This window comes from Eriocheir sinensis, chromosome 9 (assembly GCF_024679095.1).
Source record: "Eriocheir sinensis breed Jianghai 21 chromosome 9, ASM2467909v1, whole genome shotgun sequence".
Lineage (NCBI taxonomy): Eukaryota > Metazoa > Arthropoda > Malacostraca > Decapoda > Varunidae > Eriocheir > Eriocheir sinensis.
Window position 1 is genome coordinate 19,952,893 of NC_066517.1, and position 23,496 is coordinate 19,976,388.

Below are 23,496 nucleotides of genomic sequence, written 5' to 3' on the forward strand. Positions count from 1 at the left end.
CGGGATAACCTGATGGCTTAGGATATAGACATAATAAGATACAGCGACAAATAAACAAAACGAAAATAGAAAGAAATGAGACCAAAAATATTAGTAACAACCAAAATAAAATAGAATAATAATAGAATAATAATAATGATAAAAACAATATGAAATTAATATAAAATAATAATGATGTGGTCATAATAATAGTAATAATAATAATGATTAGAGATAACAAATATAATGATAATGACAAAAAATAATAATAACAATATTAATATAAATATTAATAATAATAATAATATTATTAATAATAATGGTAATAATAATAATAATAATAATAATAATAATAATAATAATAATAATAATAATAATAATGATAATAATAATAATAATTATAATAATAATATTAACAATAATAATAATGATAATAATAATTATAATATTAATGATAATTAATAGAAATAATAAAAGTAATAATAATAATAATAATAATAATAATAATAATAATAATAATAATAATAATAATAATAATAATAATAATAATAATAATAATAATAATAATAATAATAATAATAATAATAATAATAATAGTAATAATATATAAAAATCATAACAGCAACAACAGAAATAACAAAAACAAAAACAACAAAAATAATAAAAACAATATTTATTAGGATAATTATGAAAATAATACTAATAACAATAGTAATAAAAAATAATTATAATAATAATAATGATAATAATAATAATAATAATAATAATAATAATAATAATAATAATAATAATAATAATAATAATAATAATAATAATAATAATATATGGAGTATGGAGTATGCATCTTATGTGTGGGGGGGGGGTCCACTCACACAGCTCTCCTTGACATAGTGGAGTCAAAGGCTCTTCGTCTCATCAGCTCTCCTCCTCATACTGATAGTCTTCTACCTCTCAAATTCCGCCGCCATGTTGCCTCTCTTTCTATCTTCTATCGATATTTTCATGCTGAATGCTCTTCTGAACTTCCTAACTGCATGCCTCCCCTCCTCGAGCGGCCCCGCTGCACACGACTTTCTACTCATGCTCATCCCTATACTGTCCAAACCCCTTATGCATGAGTCAACCAGCATCTTCACTCCTTCATCCCTCACGCTGATAAACTCTGGAACAATCTTCCTTCATCTGTATTTCCTCCTGCCTGATACCCTACTCTTTCAAGAGGAGGGTATCAGAACCTCTCCTCCGTAACTGACCTCTCTTTTTGGACACTCCTTTGACCTCTGTTCGGAAGCAGTGAGTAGCGGGCTTTTTTTTTATTTCTTTACGCCCTTGAACTGTCTCCTTAACTGTAAAAAAACAAATAAATAAATAAATAAATAATAGCAATAATTTCTATAATGACAGGATGGAAGAACAACGTAGTATCTCAAATAATGATGCTAGAATAACAAAAATATAGATTAATTGTCATATAAAACAAGTGGTATTCAAGATCATCACATGGAACTTTAATATTCAAGATGAAAATCTTATTAAAGAAAATCATGATAAAAAGCATTTTACTGTTGTTTGATAAATCTTTTTTTTATTGCTAAAGCCGATTTTAATGTTATGAATATAATATTAGTAATAGATCATTAGAATTATGATGGAGAGTATTTGTGTGTACATGTGTGTGTGTGTGTGTGTGTGTGTGTGTGTGTGTGTGTGTGTGTGTGTGTGTGTGTGTGTGTTTAACTATCTTCCATAGATGTTAAACGTTATCATAACTACTGCATCCAAAGAGGCAGTTGGCTATTTGTTTACACGTAAACAATTACACCAACCTAAAAGTTGTCATGATCGAAACTCCTGACTCCATCCTTTACAGAATCGGGCGGTAGCGGTGGCCTTCAAGATACCCCGCTGCCTTCAAGATACCCCGCTGGTACGCCCCGCCCCGACTTCCTTGAAGACTAGTGGCAAGGCGGAGCCTCCCCAGACGTGTATATAAGGCTGCAGCGCCACACCAAGAGCACCAGTTCCTGCTTAACTCCTCAGCATGAACACAAAGGTGAGTCCTCAACAGAACCGACTCAGCGCCCGCACCAGCCACACTCTACGATGAGTCACGCAGGCTTGAACACCTAATCACACACACACACACACACACACACACACACACTAACACATTCAAATACACACATCAGCGTAAGCACTTTCACTAGTTAACTGTCACCACCTTACAACTTCTCTCATTTCCTACAAAGTACACAAGTACACCTGAATTCCACCCTCCAAACCCTCACTGCCTTACATGAGCCCTAACTAATGTTTTACGCCACTACCACCACCCATGCTCACGCAGCCTTCCTTCCGCAGGTTATTGTCTCCGCCGTCCTGGCGGTCCTCTTCGCTGTGGTCGTCGCCGACCCAGAGCCCCAGCCCGAGGCTGAGCCCGGACGCTTCCGCGGCTTTGGTGGCGGTGGCTTTGGCGGCTTTGGCGGACATGGCGGTGGTTACTACCGCGGAAAGAGGAGCGCCGATGCCGACCCAGAGCCTCAGCCCGAGGCTGAGCCCGGACGCTTCCGCGGCTTTGGTGGCGGTGGCTTTGGCGGCTTCGGAGGACATGGCGGTGGTTACTACCGAGGAAAGAGGAGCGCCGATGCCGACCCAGAGCCTCAGCCCGAGGCTGAGCCCGGACGCTTCCGCGGCTTTGGTGGCGGTGGCTTTGGCAGCTTTGGTGGCTTTGGCGGACATGGGGGTGGTTACTACCGCGGAAAGAGGAGCGCCGATGCCGACCCTGAGCCCGGTCACTTCGGAAGCTTTGGTGGACGTGGCTTCTTTGGTGGCGGATTCGGTGGTGGCCACGGCGGCTACGGCGGACACTATTATGGATAAACGGGCCAGAGGCTGATTCCTAGCCTGGCTTTGCCCGCGGCTGTGGCAGCGCCAGTGCATTCGACGGGATACAGACACCTTCACCGCGGGTGACAATGGGCAACGCTTCACCCGACGGAAGATAACGACAACAACTAAGGGATACTCCTGTCAAACACAAAGAAACAAATAAACAATATATTTCTAATTACTTCTTTCATTTTACTCCGTCAACAAACGTTGCAGGTCATCGAAAACCCAGCCACGAACTTGGCGCTTAAGATTCTCGTTTATAGCAAATCTTAAGGAACGCCGGCGGAAGACCATCCGGCTGTGTAAGGCCTTCGGGCTTTGCCAGCCAAACAGACAACACGGGCCCAGAACCCTTTTTTCCTCAGGGAAAGCAGCTCCTCACACTGATGCCTGGAAGACCCTCGATCCACTTCGTAACGTGATACACATCAGCAACAAAACATAGAGGTTAACAGTAATAAACTCAGTAATTAACTAACAATTAATTAATTAAATAACTAACGGTAATAAACAGTAATTAAACTATACGTTATGATTTGAACGGCTGAGAGTCTTGTTAGACAGGTTTAGAACACAACAAGGGCTGAGCATCGAATAGTAAAGCCCGTTTCTGTCGAAACTAAGACAAGCAGCCGATAACCGATTCAGGAATACCTTGACAATGGTTCCTTCAACTATCTATTCTGCTCTTCTTGTTGCTGGCGGAGACAAACAGGCTTTGTGTCTTATTCGTCTATCCCTTGCCTGAAGTAATCTAAAGTTCCTCTACATCTTCTGATGCTTCTGCATTATAATATTTAATTTACTACAACACTTGTAAAATTTGTTCAAAAATGAAAATAATTATAAATAAAAACATAAACTCACCATTCTTCATATTATTTGAAAAAAGTCCTAACTTCTCTAAGGTTCAGACACAGAGTGGCAAGAATTTAGGGTTAACGTGAGTGCCGGCGACGTCGCTCGCCCAGTGTGGAAGGCTGCCCCCACTGTGAGGGATCCAAAGATTACATTGCCTTCATTTTGTCTCCGCAAGGCGACGGACAAGGGGCCGTATTACAAGTCAAACCCGAGAAGTTTTGGATCACTACAAAGGTCGGTTTAGTAGCCCTATTACAAGTCCAGTCCGAGATGTTTCGGGTCACTACAGAGTTATTCATCCCGAACTCTGTAATGCTTTGTTGGTAAGAGAACCGGGTAGGACACGGAGTAATGGGTTTAAATTGGAGAAATTCAGATTCAACAGGGACATAGGAAAAAATTGGTTTACTAACAGAGTGGTGGATGAATGGAATTGGCTTAGCAGTCATGTGGTGAGTGCCAATACAATTGTCACATTCAAAGATAGATTAGATAAATTCATGGATTCATTATTCATAAATTCATTAGGTGAGGTTAGATACACGGGAGCTGAGGTTCAAAGGAGCTGCCTTGTACAGGACTACCGGCCTCTTGCAGACTTCTACGTTCTTATGTTCTTATGTTCTTATGACCCGAAACTTCTCGGAATGGACTTGTACTAAGTCCCCTAAACCGACCTTTGTAGGGACCCGAAACTTCTCGGGTTTGATTTGTAATACGGCCTAAGATTCTGACGGGATAACCTGATGGCTTAGGATATAGACATAATAAGATACAGCGACAAATAAACAAAACGATAGAAAGAAATGAGACCAAAATATTAGTAACAACCAAAATAAAATATAATAATAATAATAGAATAATAATAATGATAAAAACAATATGAAATTAATATAAAATAATAATGATGTGGTCATAATAATAGTAATAATAATAATGATTAGAGATAACAAATATAATGATAATGACAAAAAATAATAATAACAATATTAATATAAATATTAATAATAATAATAATATTATTAATAATAATGGTAATAATAATAATAATAATAATAATAATAATAATAATAATAATAATAATAATAATAATAATGATAATGATAATAATAATAATAATATTTACAATAATAATAATGATAATAATAATTATAATATTAATGATAATTAATAGAAATAATAGAAGTAATAATAATAATAATAATAATAATAATAATAATAATAATAATAATAATAATAATAATAATAATAATAATTGTAATAATAATAATAATAATAATAATAATAATAATAATAATAATAATAATAATAATAATAATAGATAAAAATCATAACAGCAACAACAGAAATAACAAAAACAAAAACAACAAAAATAATAATAACAATATTTATTAGGATAATTATGAAAATAATACTAATAATAATAGTAATAAAAAATAATTATAATAATAATAATAATAATAATAATAATAATAATAATAATAATAATAATAATAATAATAATAATAATAATATAATATGGAGTATGGAGTATGCATCTTATGTGTGGGGGGGGGTCCACTCACACAGCTCTCCTTGACATAGTGGAGTCAAAGGCTCTTCGTCTCATCAGCTCTCCTCCTCATACTGATAGTCTTCTACCTCTCAAATTCCGCCGCCATGTTGCCTCTCTTTCTATCTTCTATCGATATTTTCATGCTGAATGCTCTTCTGAACTTCCTAACTGCATGCCTCCCCTCCTCGAGCGGCCCCGCTGCACACGACTTTCTACTCATGCTCATCCCTATACTGTCCAAACCCCTTATGCATGAGTCAACCAGCATCTTCACTCCTTCATCCCTCACGCTGATAAACTCTGGAACAATCTTCCTTCATCTGTATTTCCTCCTGCCTGATACCCTACTCTTTCAAGAGGAGGGTATCAGGACACCTCTCCTCCCGTAACTGACCTCTCTTTTTGGACACTCCTTTGACCTCTGTTCGGAAGCAGTGAGTAGCGGGCTTTTTTTTTATTTCTTTACGCCCTTGAACTGTCTCCTTAACTGTAAAAAAAAAATAATAAATAAATAAATAAATAATAGCAATAATTTCTATAATGACAGGATGGAAGAACAACGTAGTATCTCAAATAATGATGCTAGAATAACAAAAATATAGATTAATTGTCATATAAAACAAGTGGTATTCAAGATCATCACATGGAACTTTAATATTCAAGATGAAAATCTTATTAAAGAAAATCATGATAAAAAGCATTTTACTATTGTTTGATAAATCTTTTTTTTATTGCTAAAGCCGATTTTAATGTTATGAATATAATATTAGTAATAGATCATTAGAATTATGATGGAGAGTATTTGTGTGTACATGTGTGTGTGTGTGTGTGTGTGTGTGTGTGTGTGTGTGTGTGTGTGTGTGTGTGTGTGTGTGTGTGTGTGTGTGTGTGTTTAACTATCTTCCATAGATGTTAAACGTTATCATAACTACTGCATCCAAAGAGGCAGTTGGCTATTTGTTTACACGTAAACAATTACACCAACCTAAAAGTTGTCATGATCCAAACTCCTGACTCCATCCTTTACAGAATCGGGCGGTAGCGGTGGCCTTCAAGATACCCCGCTGCCTTCAAGATACCCCGCTGGTACGCCCCGCCCCGACTTCCTTGAAGACTAGTGGCAAGGCGGAGCCTCCCCAGACGTGTATATAAGGCTGCAGCGCCAGACCAAGAGCACCAGTTCCTGCTTAACTCCTCAGCATGAACACAAAGGTGAGTCCTCAACAGAACCGACTCAGCGCCCGCACCATCCACACTCTACGATGAGTCACGCAGGCTTGAACACCTAATCACACACACACACACACACACACACACACACACACACACACACACACACTAACACATTCAAATACACACATCAGCGTAAGCACTTTCACTAGTTAACTGTCACCACCTTACAACTTCTCTCATTTCCTACAAAGTACACAAGTACACCTGAATTCCACCCTCCAAACCCTCACTGCCTTACATGAGCCCTAACTAATGTTTTACGCCACTACCACCACCCATGCTCACGCAGCCTTCCTTCCGCAGGTTATTGTCTCCGCCGTCCTGGCGGTCCTCTTCGCTGTGGTCGTCGCCGACCCAGAGCCCCAGCCCGAGGCTGAGCCCGGACGCTTCCGCGGCTTTGGTGGCGGTGGCTTTGGCGGCTTTGGCGGACATGGCGGTGGTTACTACCGCGGAATGAGGAGCGCCGATGCCGACCCAGAGCCTCAGCCCGAGGCTGAGCCCGGACGCTTCCGCGGCTTTGGTGGCGGTGGCTTTGGCGGCTTCGGAGGACATGGCGGTGGTTACTACCGCGGAAAGAGGAGCGCCGATGCCGACCCAGAGCCTCAGCCGAGGCTGAGCCGGACGCTTCCGCGGCTTTGGTGGCGGTGGCTTTGGCAGCTTTGGTGGCTTTGGCGGACATGGGGTGGTTACTACCGCGGAAGAGGAGCGCCGATGCCGACCCTGAGCCCGGTCACTTCGGAAGCTTTGGTGGACGTGGCTTCTTTGGTGGCGGATTCGGTGGTGGCCACGGCGGCTACGGCGGACACTATTATGGATAAACGGGCCAGAGGCTGATTCCTAGCCTGGCTTTGCCCGCGGCTGTGGCAGCGCCAGTGCATTCGACGGGATACAGACACCTTCACCGCGGGTGACAATGGGCAACGCTTCACCCGACGGAAGATAACGACAACAACTAAGGGATACTCCTGTCAAACACAAAGAAACAAATAAACAATATATTTCTAATTACTTCTTTCATTTTACTCCGTCAACAAACGTTGCAGGTCATCGAAAACCCAGCCACGAACTTGGCGCTTAAGATTCTCGTTTATAGCAAATCTTAAGGAACGCCGGCGGAAGACCATCCGGCTGTGTAAGGCCTTCGGGCTTTGCCAGCCAAACAGACAACACGGGCCCAGAACCCTTTTTTCCTCAGGGAAAGCAGCTCCTCACACTGATGCCTGGAAGACCCTCGATCCACTTCGTAACGTGATACACATCAGCAACAAAACATAGAGGTTAACAGTAATAAACTCAGTAATTAACTAACAATTAATTAATTAAATAACTAACGGTAATAAACAGTAATTAAACTATACGTTATGATTTGAACGGCTGAGAGTCTTGTTAGACAGGTTTAGAACACAACAAGGGCTGAGCATCGAATAGTAAAGCCCGTTTCTGTCGAAACTAAGACAAGCAGCCGATAACCGATTCAGGAATACCTTGACAATGGTTCCTTCAACTATCTATTCTGCTCTTCTTGTTGCTGGCGGAGACAAACAGGCTTTGTGTCTTATTCGTCTATCCCTTGCCTGAAGTGATCTAAAGTTCCTCTACATCTTCTGATGCTTCTGCATTATAATATTTAATTTACTACAACACTTGTAAAATTTGTTCAAAAATGAAAATAATTATAAATAAAAACATAAACTCACCATTCTTCATATTATTTGAAAAAAGTCCTAACTTCTCTAAGGTTCAGACACACAGTGGCAAGAATTTAGGGTTCACGTGAGTGCCGGCGACGTCTCTCGCCCAGTGTGGAAGGCTGCCCCCACTGTGAGGGATCCAAAGATTACATTGCCTTCATTTTGTCTCCGCAAGGCGACGGACAAGGGGCCGTATTACAAGTCAAACCCGAGAAGTTTTGGATCACTACAAAGGTCGGTTTAGTAGCCCTATTACAAGTCCAGTCCGAGATGTTTCGGGTCACTACAGAGTTATTCATCCCGAACTCTGTAATGCTTTGTTGGTAAGAGAACCGGGTAGGACACGGAGTAATGGGTTTAAATTGGAGAAATTCAGATTCAACAGGGACATAGGAAAAAATTGGTTTACTAACAGAGTGGTGGATGAATGGAATTGGCTTAGCAGTCATGTGGTGAGTGCCAATACAATTGTCACATTCAAAGATAGATTAGATAAATTCATGGATTCATTATTCATAAATTCATTAGGTGAGGTTAGATACACGGGAGCTGAGGTTCAAAGGAGCTGCCTTGTACAGGACTACCGGCCTCTTGCAGACTTCTACGTTCTTATGTTCTTATGTTCTTATGACCCGAAACTTCTCGGAATGGACTTGTACTAAGTCCCCTAAACCGACCTTTGTAGGGACCCGAAACTTCTCGGGTTTGATTTGTAATACGGCCTAAGATTCTGACGGGATAACCTGATGGCTTAGGATATAGACATAATAAGATACAGCGACAAATAAACAAAACGAAAATAGAAAGAAATGAGACCAAAAATATTAGTAACAACCAAAATAAAATAGAATAATAATAGAATAATAATAATGATAAAAACAAAAATGAAATTAATATAAAATAATAATGATGTGGTCATAATAATAGTAATAATAATAATGATTAGAGATAACAAATATAATGATAATGACAAAAAATAATAATAACAATATTAATATAAATATTAATAATAATAATATTATTAATAATAATGGTAATAATAATAATAATAATAATAATAATAATAATAATAATAATAATAATAATAATGATAATGATAATAATAATAATAATATTTACAATAATAATAATGATAATAATAATTATAATATTAATGATAATTAATAGAAATAATAAAAGTAATAATAATAATAATAATAATAATAATAATAATAATAATAATAATAATAATAATAATTGTAATAATAATAATAATAATAATAATAATAATAATAATAATAATAATAATAATAATAATAATAATAGATAAAAATCATAACAGCAACAACAGAAATAACAAAAACAAAAACAACAAAAATAATAATAACAATATTTATTAGGATAATTATGAAAATAATACTAATAATAATAGTAATAAAAAATAATTATAATAATAATAATAATAATAATAATAATAATAATAATAATAATAATAATAATAATAATAATAATAATAATAATAATATATTATGGAGTATCCACTCACACAGCTCTCCTTGACATAGTGGAGTCAAAGGCTCTTCGTCTCATCAGCTCTCCTCCTCATACTGATAGTCTTCTACCTCTCAAATTCCGCCGCCATGTTGCCTCTCTTTCTATCTTCTATCGATATTTTCATGCTGAATGCTCTTCTGAACTTCCTAACTGCATGCCTCCCCTCCTCGAGCGGCCCCGCTGCACACGACTTTCTACTCATGCTCATCCCTATACTGTCCAAACCCCTTATGCATGAGTCAACCAGCATCTTCACTCCTTCATCCCTCACGCTGATAAACTCTGGAACAATCTTCCTTCATCTGTATTTCCTCCTGCCTGATACCCTACTCTTTCAAGAGGAGGGTATCAGGACACCTCTCCTCCCGTAACTGACCTCTCTTTTTGGACACTCCTTTGACCTCTGTTCGGAAGCAGTGAGTAGCGGGCTTTTTTTTTATTTCTTTACGCCCTTGAACTGTCTCCTTAACTGTAAAAAAAAATAATAAACAAATAAATAAATAATAGCAATAATTTCTATAATGACAGGATAGAAGATCAACGTAGTATCTCAAATAATGATGCTAGAATAACAAAAATATAGATTAATTGTCATATAAAACAAGTGGTATTCAAGATCATCACATGGAACTTTAATATTCAAGATGAAAATTTTATTAAAGAAAATCATGATAAAAAGCATTTTACTATTGTTTGATAAATCTTTTTTTTATTGCTAAAGCCGATTTTAATGTTATGAATATAATATTAGTAATAGATCATTATAATTTTGATGTAGTGTATTTGTGTGTGTGTGTGTGTGTGTGTGTGTGTGTGTGTGTGTGTGTGTGTGTGTGTGTGTGTGTGTGTGTGTGTGTGTGTGTGTGTGTGTTTAACTATCTTCCATAGATGTTAAACGTTATCATAACTACTGCATCCAAAGAGGCAGTTGGCTATTTGTTTACACGTAAACAATTACACCAACCTAAAAGTTGTCATGATCCAAACTCCTGACTCCATCCTTTACAGAATCGGGCGGTAGCGGTGGCCTTCAAGATACCCCGCTGCCTTCAAGATACCCCGCTGGTACGCCCCGCCCCGACTTCCTTGAAGACTAGTGGCAAGGCGGAGCCTCCCCAGACGTGTATATAAGGCTGCAGCGCCACACCAAGAGCACCAGTTCCTGCTTAACTCCTCAGCATGAACACAAAGGTGAGTCCTCAACAGAACCGACTCAGCGCCCGCACCAGCCACACTCTACGATGAGTCACGCAGGCTTGAACACCTAATCACACACACACACACACACACACACACACACACACACACTAACACATTCAAATACACACATCAGCGTAAGCACTTTCACTAGTTAACTGTCACCACCTTACAACTTCTCTCATTTCCTACAAAGTACACAAGTACACCTGAATTCCACCCTCAAACCCTCACTGCCTTACATGAGCCCTCACTAATGTTTTACGCCACTACCACCACCCATGCTCACGCAGCCTTCCTTCCGCAGGTTATTGTCTCCGCCGTCCTGGCGGTCCTCTTCGCTGTGGTCGTCGCCGACCCAGAGCCCCAGCCGAGGCTGAGCCGGACGCTTCCGCGGCGTTGGTGGCGGTGGCTTTGGCGGCTTTGGGGGACGTGGCGGTGGTTACTACCGCGGAAAGAGGAGCGCCGATGCCGACCAGAGCCTCAGCCCGAGGCTGAGCCCGGACGCTTCCGCGGCTTTGGTGGCGGTGGCTTTGGCGGCTTCGGCGGACATGGCGGTGGATACTCCCGCGGCAAGAGGAGCGCGCATGCCGACCCAGAGCCACAGCCCGACGCTCACCAAGGACGATGCCGCGGCTTTGGTGGCGGTGGCTTTGGCAGCTTTGGTGGCTTTGGCGGACATGGGGTGGTTACTACCGCGGAAGAGGAGCGCCGATGCCGACCCTGAGCCCGGTCACTTCGGAAGCTTTGGTGGACGTGGCTTCTTTGGTGGCGGATTCGGTGGTGGCCACGGCGGCTACGGCGGACACTATTATGGATAAACGGGCCAGAGGCTGATTCCTAGCCTGGCTTTGCCCGCGGCTGTGGCAGCGCCAGTGCATTCGACGGGATACAGACACCTTCACCGCGGGTGACAATGGGCAACGCTTCACCCGACGGAAGATAACGACAACAACTAAGGGATACTCCTGTCAAACACAAAGAAACAAATAAACAATATATTTCTAATTACTTCTTTCATTTTACTCCGTCAACAAACGTTGCAGGTCATCGAAAACCCAGCCACGAACTTGGCGCTTAAGATTCTCGTTTATAGCAAATCTTAAGGAACGCCGGCGGAAGACCATCCGGCTGTGTAAGGCCTTCGGGCTTTGCCAGCCAAACAGACAACACGGGCCCAGAACCCTTTTTTCCTCAGGGAAAGCAGCTCCTCACACTGATGCCTGGAAGACCCTCGATCCACTTCGTAACGTGATACACATCAGCAACAAAACATAGAGGTTAACAGTAATAAACTCAGTAATTAACTAACAATTAATTAATTAAATAACTAACGGTAATAAACAGTAATTAAACTATACGTTATGATTTGAAAGGCTGAGAGTCTTGTTAGACAGGTTTAGAACACAACAAGGGCTGAGCATCGAATAGTAAAGCCCGTTTCTGTCGAAACTAAGACAAGAAGCCGATAACCGATTCAGGAATACCTTGACATTGGTTCCTTCAACTATCTATTCTGCTCTTCTTGTTGCTGGCGGAGACAAACAGGCTTTGTGTCTTATTCGTCTATCCCTTGCCTGAAGTAATCTAAAGTTCCTCTACATCTTCTGATGCTTCTGCATTATAATATATAATTTACTACAACACTTGTAAAATTTGTTCAAAAATGAAAATAATTATAAATAAAAACATAAACTCACCATTCGTCATATTATTTGAAAAAGGCCCTAACTTCTCTAAGGTTCAGACACACAGTGCCAAGAATTTAGGGTTAACGTGAGTGCCGGCGACGTCTCTCGCCCAGTGTGGAAGGCTGCCCCCACTGTGAGGGATCCAAAGATTACATTGCCTTCATTTTGTCTCCGCAAGGCGACGGACAAGGGGCCGCATTACAAGTCAAACCCGAGAAGTTTTGGATCACTACAAAGGTCGGTTTAGCAGCCCTATTACATACAAAGGTCGGTTTAGCAGCCCTATTACAAGTCCAGTCCGAGATGTTTCGGGTCACTACAGAGTTATTCATCCCGAACTCTGTAATGCTTTGTTGGTAAGAGAACCGGGTAGGACACGGAGTAATGGGTTTAAATTGGAGAAATTCAGATTCAACAGGGACATAGGAAAAAATTGGTTTACTAACAGAGTGGTGGATGAATGGAATTGGCTTAGCAGTCATGTGGTGAGTGCCAATACAATTGTCACATTCAAAGATAGATTAGATAAATTCATGGATTCATTATTCATAAATTCATTAGGTGAGGTTAGATACACGGGAGCTGAGGTTCAAAGGAGCTGCCTTGTACAGGACTACCGGCCTCTTGCAGACTTCTACGTTCTTATGTTCTTATGTTCTTATGACCCGAAACTTCTCGGAATGGACTTGTACTAAGTCCCCTAAACCGACCTTTGTAGGGACCCGAAACTTCTCGGGTTTGATTTGTAATACGGCCTAAGATTCTGACGGGATAACCTGATGGCTTAGGATATAGACATAATAAGATACAGCGACAAATAAACAAAACGAAAATAGAAAGAAATGAGACCAAAAATATTAGTAACAACCAAAATAAAATAGAATAATAATAGAATAATAATAATGATAAAAACAAAAATGAAATTAATATAAAATAATAATGATGTGGTCATAATAATAGTAATAATAATAATGATTAGAGATAACAAATATAATGATAATGACAAAAAATAATAATAACAATATTAATATAAATATTAATAATAATAATAATATTATTAATAATAATGGTAATAATAATAATAATAATAATAATAATAATAATAATAATAATAATAATAATGATAATGATAATAATAATAATAATATTTACAATAATAATAATGATAATAATAATTATAATATTAATGATAATTAATAGAAATAATAAAAGTAATAATAATAATAATAATAATAATAATAATAATAATAATAATAATAATAATAATAATAATAATTGTAATAATAATAATAATAATAATAATAATAATAATAATAATAATAATAATAATAATAATAATAATAATAATAATATATAAAAATAATAACAGCAACAACATAAATAACAAAAACAAAAACAACATAAATAATAATAACAATATTTATTAGGATAATTATGAAAATAATACTAATAATAATAGTAATAAAAAATAATTATAATAATAATAATAATAATAATAATAATAATAATAATAATAATAATAATAATAATAATAATAATAATAATAATAATAATAATAATAATAATAATAATATAATATGGAGTATGGAGTATGCATCTTATGTGTGGGGGGGGGTCCACTCACACAGCTCTCCTTGACATAGTGGAGTCAAAGGCTCTTCGTCTCATCAGCTCTCCTCCTCATACTGATAGTCTTCTACCTCTCAAATTCCGCCGCCATGTTGCCTCTCTTTCTATCTTCTATCGATATTTTCATGCTGAATGCTCTTCTGAACTTCCTAACTGCATGCCTCCCCTCCTCGAGCGGCCCCGCTGCACACGACTTTCTACTCATGCTCATCCCTATACTGTCCAAACCCCTTATGCATGAGTCAACCAGCATCTTCACTCCTTCATGCCTCACGCTGATAAACTCTGGAACAATCTTCCTTCATCTGTATTTCCTCCTGCCTGATACCCTACTCGTTCATGAGGAGGGTATCAGGACACCTCTCCTCCCGTAACTGACCTCTCTTTTTGGACACTCCTTTGACCTCTGTTCGGAAGCAGTGAGTAGCGGGCTTTTTTTTTATTTCTTTACGCCCTTGAACTGTCTCCTTAACTGTAAAAAAAAAAAAATAATAATAATAGCAATAATTTCTATAATGACAGGATGGAAGAACAACGTAGTATCTCAAATAATGATGCTAGAATAACAAAAATATAGATTAATTGTCATATAAAACAAGTGGTATTCAAGATCATCACATGGAACTTTAATATTCAAGATGAAAATCTTATTAAAGAAAATCATGATAAAAAGCATTTTACTGTTGTTTGATAAATCTTTTTTTTATTGCTAAAGCCGATTTTAATGTTATGAATATAATATTAGTAATAGATCATTAGAATTATGATGGAGAGTATTTGTGTGTACATGTGTGTGTGTGTGTGTGTGTGTGTGTGTGTGTGTGTGTTTAACTATCTTCCATAGATGTTAAACGTTATCATAACTACTGCATCCAAAGAGGCAGTTGGCTATTTGTTTACACGTAAACAATTACACCAACCTAAAAGTTGTCATGATCCAAACTCCTGACTCCATCCTTTACAGAATCGGGCGGTAGCGGTGGCCTTCAAGATACCCCGCTGCCTTCAAGATACCCCGCTGGTACGCCCCGCCCCGACTTCCTTGAAGACTAGTGGCAAGGCGGAGCCTCCCCAGACGTGTATATAAGGCTGCAGCGCCAGACCAAGAGCACCAGTTCCTGCTTAACTCCTCAGCATGAACACAAAGGTGAGTCCTCAACAGAACCGACTCAGCGCCCGCACCAGCCACACTCTACGATGAGTCACGCAGGCTTGAACACCTAATCACACACACACACACACACACACACACACACACACACACACACACACACACTAACACATTCAAATACACACATCAGCGTAAGCACTTTCACTAGTTAACTGTCACCACCTTACAACTTCTCTCATTTCCTACAAAGTACACAAGTACACCTGAGTTCCACCCTCCAAACCCTCACTGTATTACATGAGCCCTAACTAATGTTTTACGCCACTACCACCACCCATGCTCACGCAGCCTTCCTTCCGCAGGTTATTGTCTCCGCCGTCCTGGCGGTCCTCTTTGCTGTGGTCGTCGCCGACCCAGAGCCCCAGCCCGAGGCTGAGCCCGGACGCTTCCGCGGCTTTGGTGGCGGTGGCTTTGGCGGCTTTGGCGGACATGGCGGTGGTTACTACCGCGGAAAGAGGAGCGCCGATGCCGACCCAGAGCCTCAGCCCGAGGCTGAGCCCGGACGCTTCCGCGGCTTTGGTGGCGGTGGCTTTGGCGGCTTCGGCGGACATGGCGGTGGTTACTACCGCGGAAAGAGGAGCGCCGATGCCGACCCAGAGCCTCAGCCCGACGCTGAGGCCGGTCGCTTCCGCGGCTTTGGTGGCGGTGGCTTTGGCAGCTTTGGTGGCTTTGGCGGACATGGGGGTGGTTACTACCGCGGAAAGAGGAGCGCCGATGCCGACCCTGAGCCCGGTCACTTCGGAAGCTTTGGTGGACGTGGCTTCTTTGGTGGCGGATTCGGTGGTGGCCACGGCGGCTACGGCGGACACTATTATGGATAAACGGGCCAGAGGCTGATTCCTAGCCTGGCTTTGCCCGCGGCTGTGGCAGCGCCAGTGCATTCGACGGGATACAGACACCTTCACCGCGGGTGACAATGGGCAACGCTTCACCCGACGGAAGATAACGACAACAACTAAGGGGTACTCCTGTCAAACACAAAGAAACAAATAAACAATATATTTCTAATTACTTCTTTCATTTTACTCCGTCAACAAACGTTGCAGGTCATCGAAAACCCAACCACGAACTTGGCGCTTAAGATTCTCGTTTATAGCAAATCTTAAGGAACGCCGGCGGAAGACCATCCGGCTGTGTAAGGCCTTCGGGCTTTGCCAGCCAAACAGACAACACGGGCCCAGAACCCTTTTTTCCTCAGGGAAAGCAGCTCCTCACACTGATGCCTGGAAGACCCTCGATCCACTTCGTAACGTGATACACATCAGCAACAAAACATAGAGGTTAACAGTAATAAACTCAGTAATTAACTAACAATTAATTAATTAAATAACTAACGGTAATAAACAGTAATTAATCTATACGTTATGATTTGAACGGCTGAGAGTCTTGTTAGACAGGTTTAGAACACAACAAGGGCTGAGCATCGAATAGTAAAGCCCGTTTCTGTCGAAACTAAGACAAGCAGCCGATAACCGATTCAGGAATACCTTGACAATGGTTCCTTCAACTATCTATTCTGCTCTTCTTGTTGCTGGCGGAGACAAACAGGCTTTGTGTCTTATTCGTCTATCCCTTGCCTGAAGTAATCTAAAGTTCCTCTACATCTTCTGATGCTTCTGCATTATAATATTTAATTTACTACAACACTTGTAAAATTTGTTCAAAAATGAAAATAATTATAAATAAAAACATAAACTCACCATTCTTCATATTATTTGAAAAAAGTCCTAACTTCTCTAAGGTTCAGACACACAGTGCCAAGAATTTAGGGTTCACGTGAGTGCCGGCGACGTCTCTCGCCCAGTGTGGAAGGCTGCCCCCTCTGTGAGGGATCCAAAGATTACATTGCCTTCATTTTGTCTCCGCAAGGCGACGGACAAGGGGCCGTATTACAAGTCAAACCCGAGAAGTTTTGGATCACTACAAAGGTCGGTTTAGCAGCCCTATTACAAGTCCAGTCCGAGATGTTTCGGGTCACTACAGAGTTATTCATCCCGAACTCTGTAATACTTTGTTGGTAAGAGAACCGGGTAGGACACGGAGTAATGGGTTTAAATTGGAGAAATTCAGATTCAACAGGGACATAGGAAAAAATTGGTTTACTAACAGAGTGGTGGATGAATGGAATTGGCTTAGCAGTCATGTGGTGAGTGCCAATACAATTGTCACATTCAAAGATAGATTAGATAAATTCATGGATTCATTATTCATAAATTCATTAGGTGAGGTTAGATACACGGGAGCTGAGGTTCAAAGGAGCTGCCTTGTACAGGACTACCGGCCTCTTGCAGACTTCTACGTTCTTATGTTCTTATGTTCTTATGACCCGAAACTTCTCGGAATGGACTTGTACTAAGTCCCCTAAACCGACCTTTGTAGGGACCCGAAACTTCTCGGGTTTGATTTGTAATACGGCCTAAGATTCTGACGGGATAACCTGATGGCTTAGGATATAGACATAATAAGATACAGCGACAAATAAACAAAACGAAAATAGAAAGAAATGAGACCAAAAATATTAGTAACAACCAAAATAAAATAGAATAATAATAGAATAATAATAATGATAAAAACAAAAATGAAATTAATATAAAATAATAATGATGTGGTCATAATAATAGTAATAATAATAATGATTAGAGATAACAAATATAATGATAATGACAAAAAATAATAATAACAATATTAATATAAATATTAATAATAATAATAATATTATTAATAATAATGGTAATAATAATAATAATAATAATAATAATAATAATAATAATAATAATAATAATAATAATAATAATGATAATGATAATAATAATAATAATATTTACAATAATAATAATGATAATAATAATTATAATAGTAATGATAATTAATAGAAATAATAAAAGTAATAATAATAATAATAATAATAATAATAATAATAATAATAATAATAATAATAATAATAATAATAATAATAATAATTGTAATAATAATAATAATAATAATAATAATAATAATAATAATAATAATAATAATAATAATAATAGATAAAAATCATAACAGCAACAACAGAAGTAACAAAAACAAAAACAACAAAAATAATAATAACAATATTTATTAGGATAATTCTGAAAATAATACTAATAATAATAGTAATCAAAAATAATTATAATAATAATAATAATAATAATAATAATAATAATAATAATAATAATAATAATAATAATAATAATAATAATAATAATAATAATATAATATGGAGTATGGAGTATGGATCTTATGTGTGGGGGGGGGGTCCACTCACACAGCTCTCCTTGACATAGTGGAGTCAAAGGCTCTTCGTCTCATCAGCTCTCCTCCTCATACTGATAGTCTTCTACCTCTCAAATTCCGCCGCCATGTTGCCTCTCTTTCTATCTTCTATCGATATTTTCATGCTGAATGCTCTTCTGAACTTCCTAACTGCATGCCTCCCCTCCTCGAGCGGCCCCGCTGCACACGACTTTCTACTCATGCTCATCCCTATACTGTCCAAACCCCTTATGCATGAGTCAACCAGCATCTTCACTCCTTCATCCCTCACGCTGATAAACTCTGGAACAATCTTCCTTCATCTGTATTTCCTCCTGCCTGATACCCTACTCTTTCAAGAGGAGGGTATCAGGACACCTCCTGTAACTGACCTCTTTTGGACACTCCTTTGACCTCTGTTCGGAAGAAGTGAGTAGCAGGCTTTTTTTATTTCTTTACGCCTTGAACTGTCTCCTTAACTGTAAAAAAAATAATAAATAAATAAATAAATAATAGCAATAATTTCTATAATGACAGGATGGAAGATCAACGTAGTATCTCAAATAATGATGCTAGAATAACAAAATATAGATTAATTGTCATATAAAACAAGTGGTATTCAAGATCATCACATGGAACTTTAATATTCAAGATGAAAATCTTATTAAAGAAAATCATGATAAAAAGCATTTTACTATTGTTTGATAAATCTTTTTTTTATTGCTAAAGCCGATTTTAATGTTATGAATATAATATTAGTAATAGATCATTAGAATTATGATGGAGTCTTTGTGTGTACATGTGTGTGTGTGTGTGTGTGTGTGTGTGTGTGTGTGTGTGTGTGTGTGTGTGTGTTTAACTATCTTCCATAGATGTTAAACGTTATCATAACTACTGCATCCAAAGAGGCAGTTGGCTATTTGTTTACACGTAAACAATTACACCAACCTAAAAGTTGTCATGATCCAAACTCCTGACTCCATCCTTTACAGAATCGGGCGGTAGCGGTGGCCTTCAAGATACCCCGCTGCCTTCAAGATACCCCGCTGGTACGCCCCGCCCCGACTTCCTTGAAGACTAGTGGCAAGGCGGAGCCTCCCCAGACGTGTATATAAGGCTGCAGCGCCAGACCAAGAGCACCAGTTCCTGCTTAACTCCTCAGCATGAACACAAAGGTGAGTCCTCAACAGAACCGACTCAGCGCCCGCACCAGCCACACTCTACGATGAGTCACGCAGGCTTGAACACCTAATCACACACACACACACACACACACACACACACACACACACACACACACACACACACACTAACACATTCAAATACACACATCAGCGTAAGCACTTTCACTAGTTAACTGTCACCACTTTACAACTTCTCTCATTTCCTACAAAGTACACAAGTACACCTGAATTCCACCCTCCAAACCCTCACTGCCTTACATGAGCCCTAACTAATGTTTTACGCCACTACCACCACCCATGCTCACGCAGCCTTCCTTCCGCAGGTTATTGTCTCCGCCGTCCTGGCGGTCCTCTTCGCTGTGGTCGTCGCCGACCCAGAGCCCCAGCCCGAGGCTGAGCCCGGACGCTTCCGCGGCTTTGGTGGCGGTGGCTTTGGCGGCTTTGGCGGACATGGCGGTGGTTACTACCGCGGAAAGAGGAGCGCCGATGCCGACCCAGAGCCTCAGCCCGAGGCTGAGCCCGGACGCTTCCGCGGCTTTGGTGGCGGTGGCTTTGGCGGCTTCGGCGGACATGGCGGTGGTTACTACCGCGGAAAGAGGAGCGCCGATGCCGACCCAGAGCCTCAGCCCGAGGCTGAGCCCGGACGCTTCCGCGGCTTTGGTGGCGGTGGCTTTGGCAGCTTTGGTGGCTTTGGCGGACATGGGGGTGGTTACTACCGCGGAAAGAGGAGCGCCGATGCCGACCCTGAGCCCGGTCACTTCGGAAGCTTTGGTGGACGTGGCTTCTTTGGTGGCGGATTCGGTGGTGGCCACGGCGGCTACGGCGGACACTATTATGGATAAACGGGCCAGAGGCTGATTCCTAGCCTGGCTTTGCCCGCGGCTGTGGCAGCGCCAGTGCATTCGACGGGATACAGACACCTTCACCGCGGGTGACAATGGGCAACGCTTCACCCGACGGAAGATAACGACAACAACTAAGGGATACTCCTGTCAAACACAAAGAAACAAATAAACAATATATTTCTAATTACTTCTTTCATTTTACTCCGTCAACAAACGTTGCAGGTCATCGAAAACCCAGCCACGAACTTGGCGCTTAAGATTCTCGTTTATAGCAAATCTTAAGGAACGCCGGCGGAAGACCATCCGGCTGTGTAAGGCCTTCGGGCTTTGCCAGCCAAACAGACAACACGGGCCCAGAACCCTTTTTTCCTCAGGGAAAGCAGCTCCTCACACTGATGCCTGGAAGACCCTCGATCCACTTCGTAACGTGATACACATCAGCAACAAAACATAGAGGTTAACAGTAATAAACTCAGTAATTAACTAACAATTAATTAATTAAATAACTAACGGTAATAAACAGTAATTAAACTATACGTTATGATTTGAACGGCTGAGAGTCTTGTTAGACAGGTTTAGAACACAACAAGGGCTGAGCATCGAATAGTAAAGCCCGTTTCTGTCGAAACTAAGACAAGCAGCCGATAACCGATTCAGGAATACCTTGACATTGGTTCCTTCAACTATCTATTCTGCTCTTCTTGTTGCTGGCGGAGACAAACAGGCTTTGTGTCTTATTCGTCTATCCCTTGCCTGAAGTAATCTAAAGTTCCTCTACATCTTCTGATGCTTCTGCATTATAATATTTAATTTACTACAACACTTGTAAAATTTGTTCAAAAATGAAAATAATTATAAATAAAAACATAAACTCACCATTCTTCATATTATTTGAAAAAAGTCCTAACTTCTCTAAGGTTCAGACACACAGTGCCAAGAATTTAGGGTTAACGTGAGTGCCGGCGACGTCTCTCGCCCAGTGTGGAAGGCTGCCCCCACTGTGAGGGATCCAAAGATTACATTGCCTTCATTTTGTCTCCGCAAGGCGACGGACAAGGGGCCGTATTACAAGTCAAACCCGAGAAGTTTTGGATCACTACAAAGGTCGGTTTAGTAGCCCTATTACAAGTCCAGTCCGAGATGTTTCGGGTCACTACAGAGTTATTCATCCCGAACTCTGTAATGCTTTGTTGGTAAGAGAACCGGGTAGGACACGGAGTAATGGGTTTAAATTGGAGAAATTCAGATTCAACAGGGACATAGGAAAAAATTGGTTTACTAACAGAGTGGTGGATGAATGGAATTGGCTTAGCAGTCATGTGGTGAGTGCCAATACAATTGTCACATTCAAAGATAGATTAGATAAATTCATGGATTCATTATTCATAAATTCATTAGGTGAGGTTAGATACACGGGAGCTGAGGTTCAAAGGAGCTGCCTTGTACAGGACTACCGGCCTCTTGCAGACTTCTACGTTCTTATGTTCTTATGTTCTTATGACCCGAAACTTCTCGGAATGGACTTGTACTAAGTCCCCTAAACCGACCTTTGTAGGGACCCGAAACTTCTCGGGTTTGATTTGTAATACGGCCTAAGATTCTGACGGGATAACCTGATGGCTTAGGATATAGACATAATAAGATACAGCGACAAATAAACAAAACGAAAATAGAAAGAAATGAGACCAAAAATATTAGTAACAACCAAAATAAAATAGAATAATAATAGAATAATAATAATAATAAAAACAAAAATGAAATTAATATAAAATAATAATGATGTGGTCATAATAATAGTAATGATAATAATGATTAGAGATAACAAATATAATGATAATGACAAAAAATAATAATAACAATATTAATATAAATATTAATAATAATAATAATATTATTAATAATAATGGTAATAATAATAATAATAATAATAATATTAATAATAATAATAATAATAATGATAATGATAATAATAATAATAATATTTACAATAATAATAATGATAATAATAATTATAATATTAATGATAATTAATATAAATAATAATAATAATAATAATAATAATAATAATAATAATAATAATAATAATAATAATAATAATAATAATAATAATAATAATAATTGTAATAATAATAATAATAATAATAATAATAATAATAATAATAATAATAATAATAATAGATAAAAATCATAACAGCAACAACAGAAATAACAAAAACAAAAACAACAAAAATAATAATAACAATATTTATTAGGATAATTATGAAAATAATACTAATAATAATAGTAATAAAAAATAATTATAATAATAATAATAATAATAATAATAATAATAATAATAATAATAATAATAATAATAATAATAATAATAATAATATAATATGGAGTATGGAGTATGCATCTTATGTGTGGGGGGGGGTCCACTCACACAGCTCTCCTTGACATAGTGGAGTCAAAGGCTCTTCGTCTCATCAGCTCTCCTCCTCATACTGATAGTCTTCTACCTCTCAAATTCCGCCGCCATGTTGCCTCTCTTTCTATCTTCTATCGATATTTTCATGCTGAATGCTCTTCTGAACTTCCTAACTGCATGCCTCCCCTCCTCGAGCGGCCCCGCTGCACACGACTTTCTACTCATGCTCATCCCTATACTGTCCAAACCCCTTATGCATGAGTCAACCAGCATCTTCACTCCTTCATCCCTCACGCTGATAAACTCTGGAACAATCTTCCTTCATCTGTATTTCCTCCTGCCTGATACCCTACTC

At 39.0% G+C, this 23,496-nt stretch overlaps 3 protein-coding genes and 1 long non-coding RNA gene across 6 annotated transcripts in view; 3 read left to right on the top strand and 1 right to left on the bottom strand.

Annotated features, from left to right (window-relative positions):
* Window positions 1–23,496, bottom strand: part of LOC126996117 (uncharacterized) — a 99,495-nt gene that overhangs the window by 32,811 nt on the left and 43,188 nt on the right. The window lies entirely within an intron of this gene.
* LOC126996108 (uncharacterized) lies at window positions 1,988–3,046 on the top strand. The gene is made up of 2 exons (XM_050856292.1): window positions 1,988–2,032; window positions 2,341–3,046. Exons 1-2 carry the CDS (start codon window positions 2,021–2,023, stop codon window positions 2,857–2,859), a joined length of 531 nt encoding a protein of 176 aa, XP_050712249.1. The 5' UTR covers window positions 1,988–2,020; the 3' UTR covers window positions 2,860–3,046.
* LOC126996104 (uncharacterized) overlaps window positions 6,473–23,496 on the top strand; it is a 38,192-nt gene continuing 21,168 nt past the window's right edge. The window contains exon 1 of the mRNA XM_050856286.1: window positions 6,473–6,499. Within this exon, the coding sequence (XP_050712243.1) occupies window positions 6,488–6,499 (12 nt within the window). The 5' untranslated portion in view covers window positions 6,473–6,487. The remainder of the gene's footprint in view (window positions 6,500–23,496) is intronic.
* LOC126996106 (uncharacterized) lies at window positions 10,891–20,915 on the top strand. 3 transcript variants are annotated; one of them, XM_050856290.1, is made up of 2 exons: window positions 10,891–10,935; window positions 20,210–20,915. In XM_050856290.1, exons 1-2 carry the CDS (start codon window positions 10,924–10,926, stop codon window positions 20,726–20,728), a joined length of 531 nt encoding a protein of 176 aa, XP_050712247.1. In that variant the 5' UTR covers window positions 10,891–10,923; the 3' UTR covers window positions 20,729–20,915. The 3 variants fall into 3 exon arrangements, with proteins under 3 accessions (XP_050712247.1, XP_050712246.1, XP_050712245.1); XM_050856289.1 differs by lacking the exon at window positions 10,891–10,935 and adding an exon at window positions 15,314–15,408; XM_050856288.1 differs by lacking the exon at window positions 10,891–10,935 and adding an exon at window positions 19,783–19,877.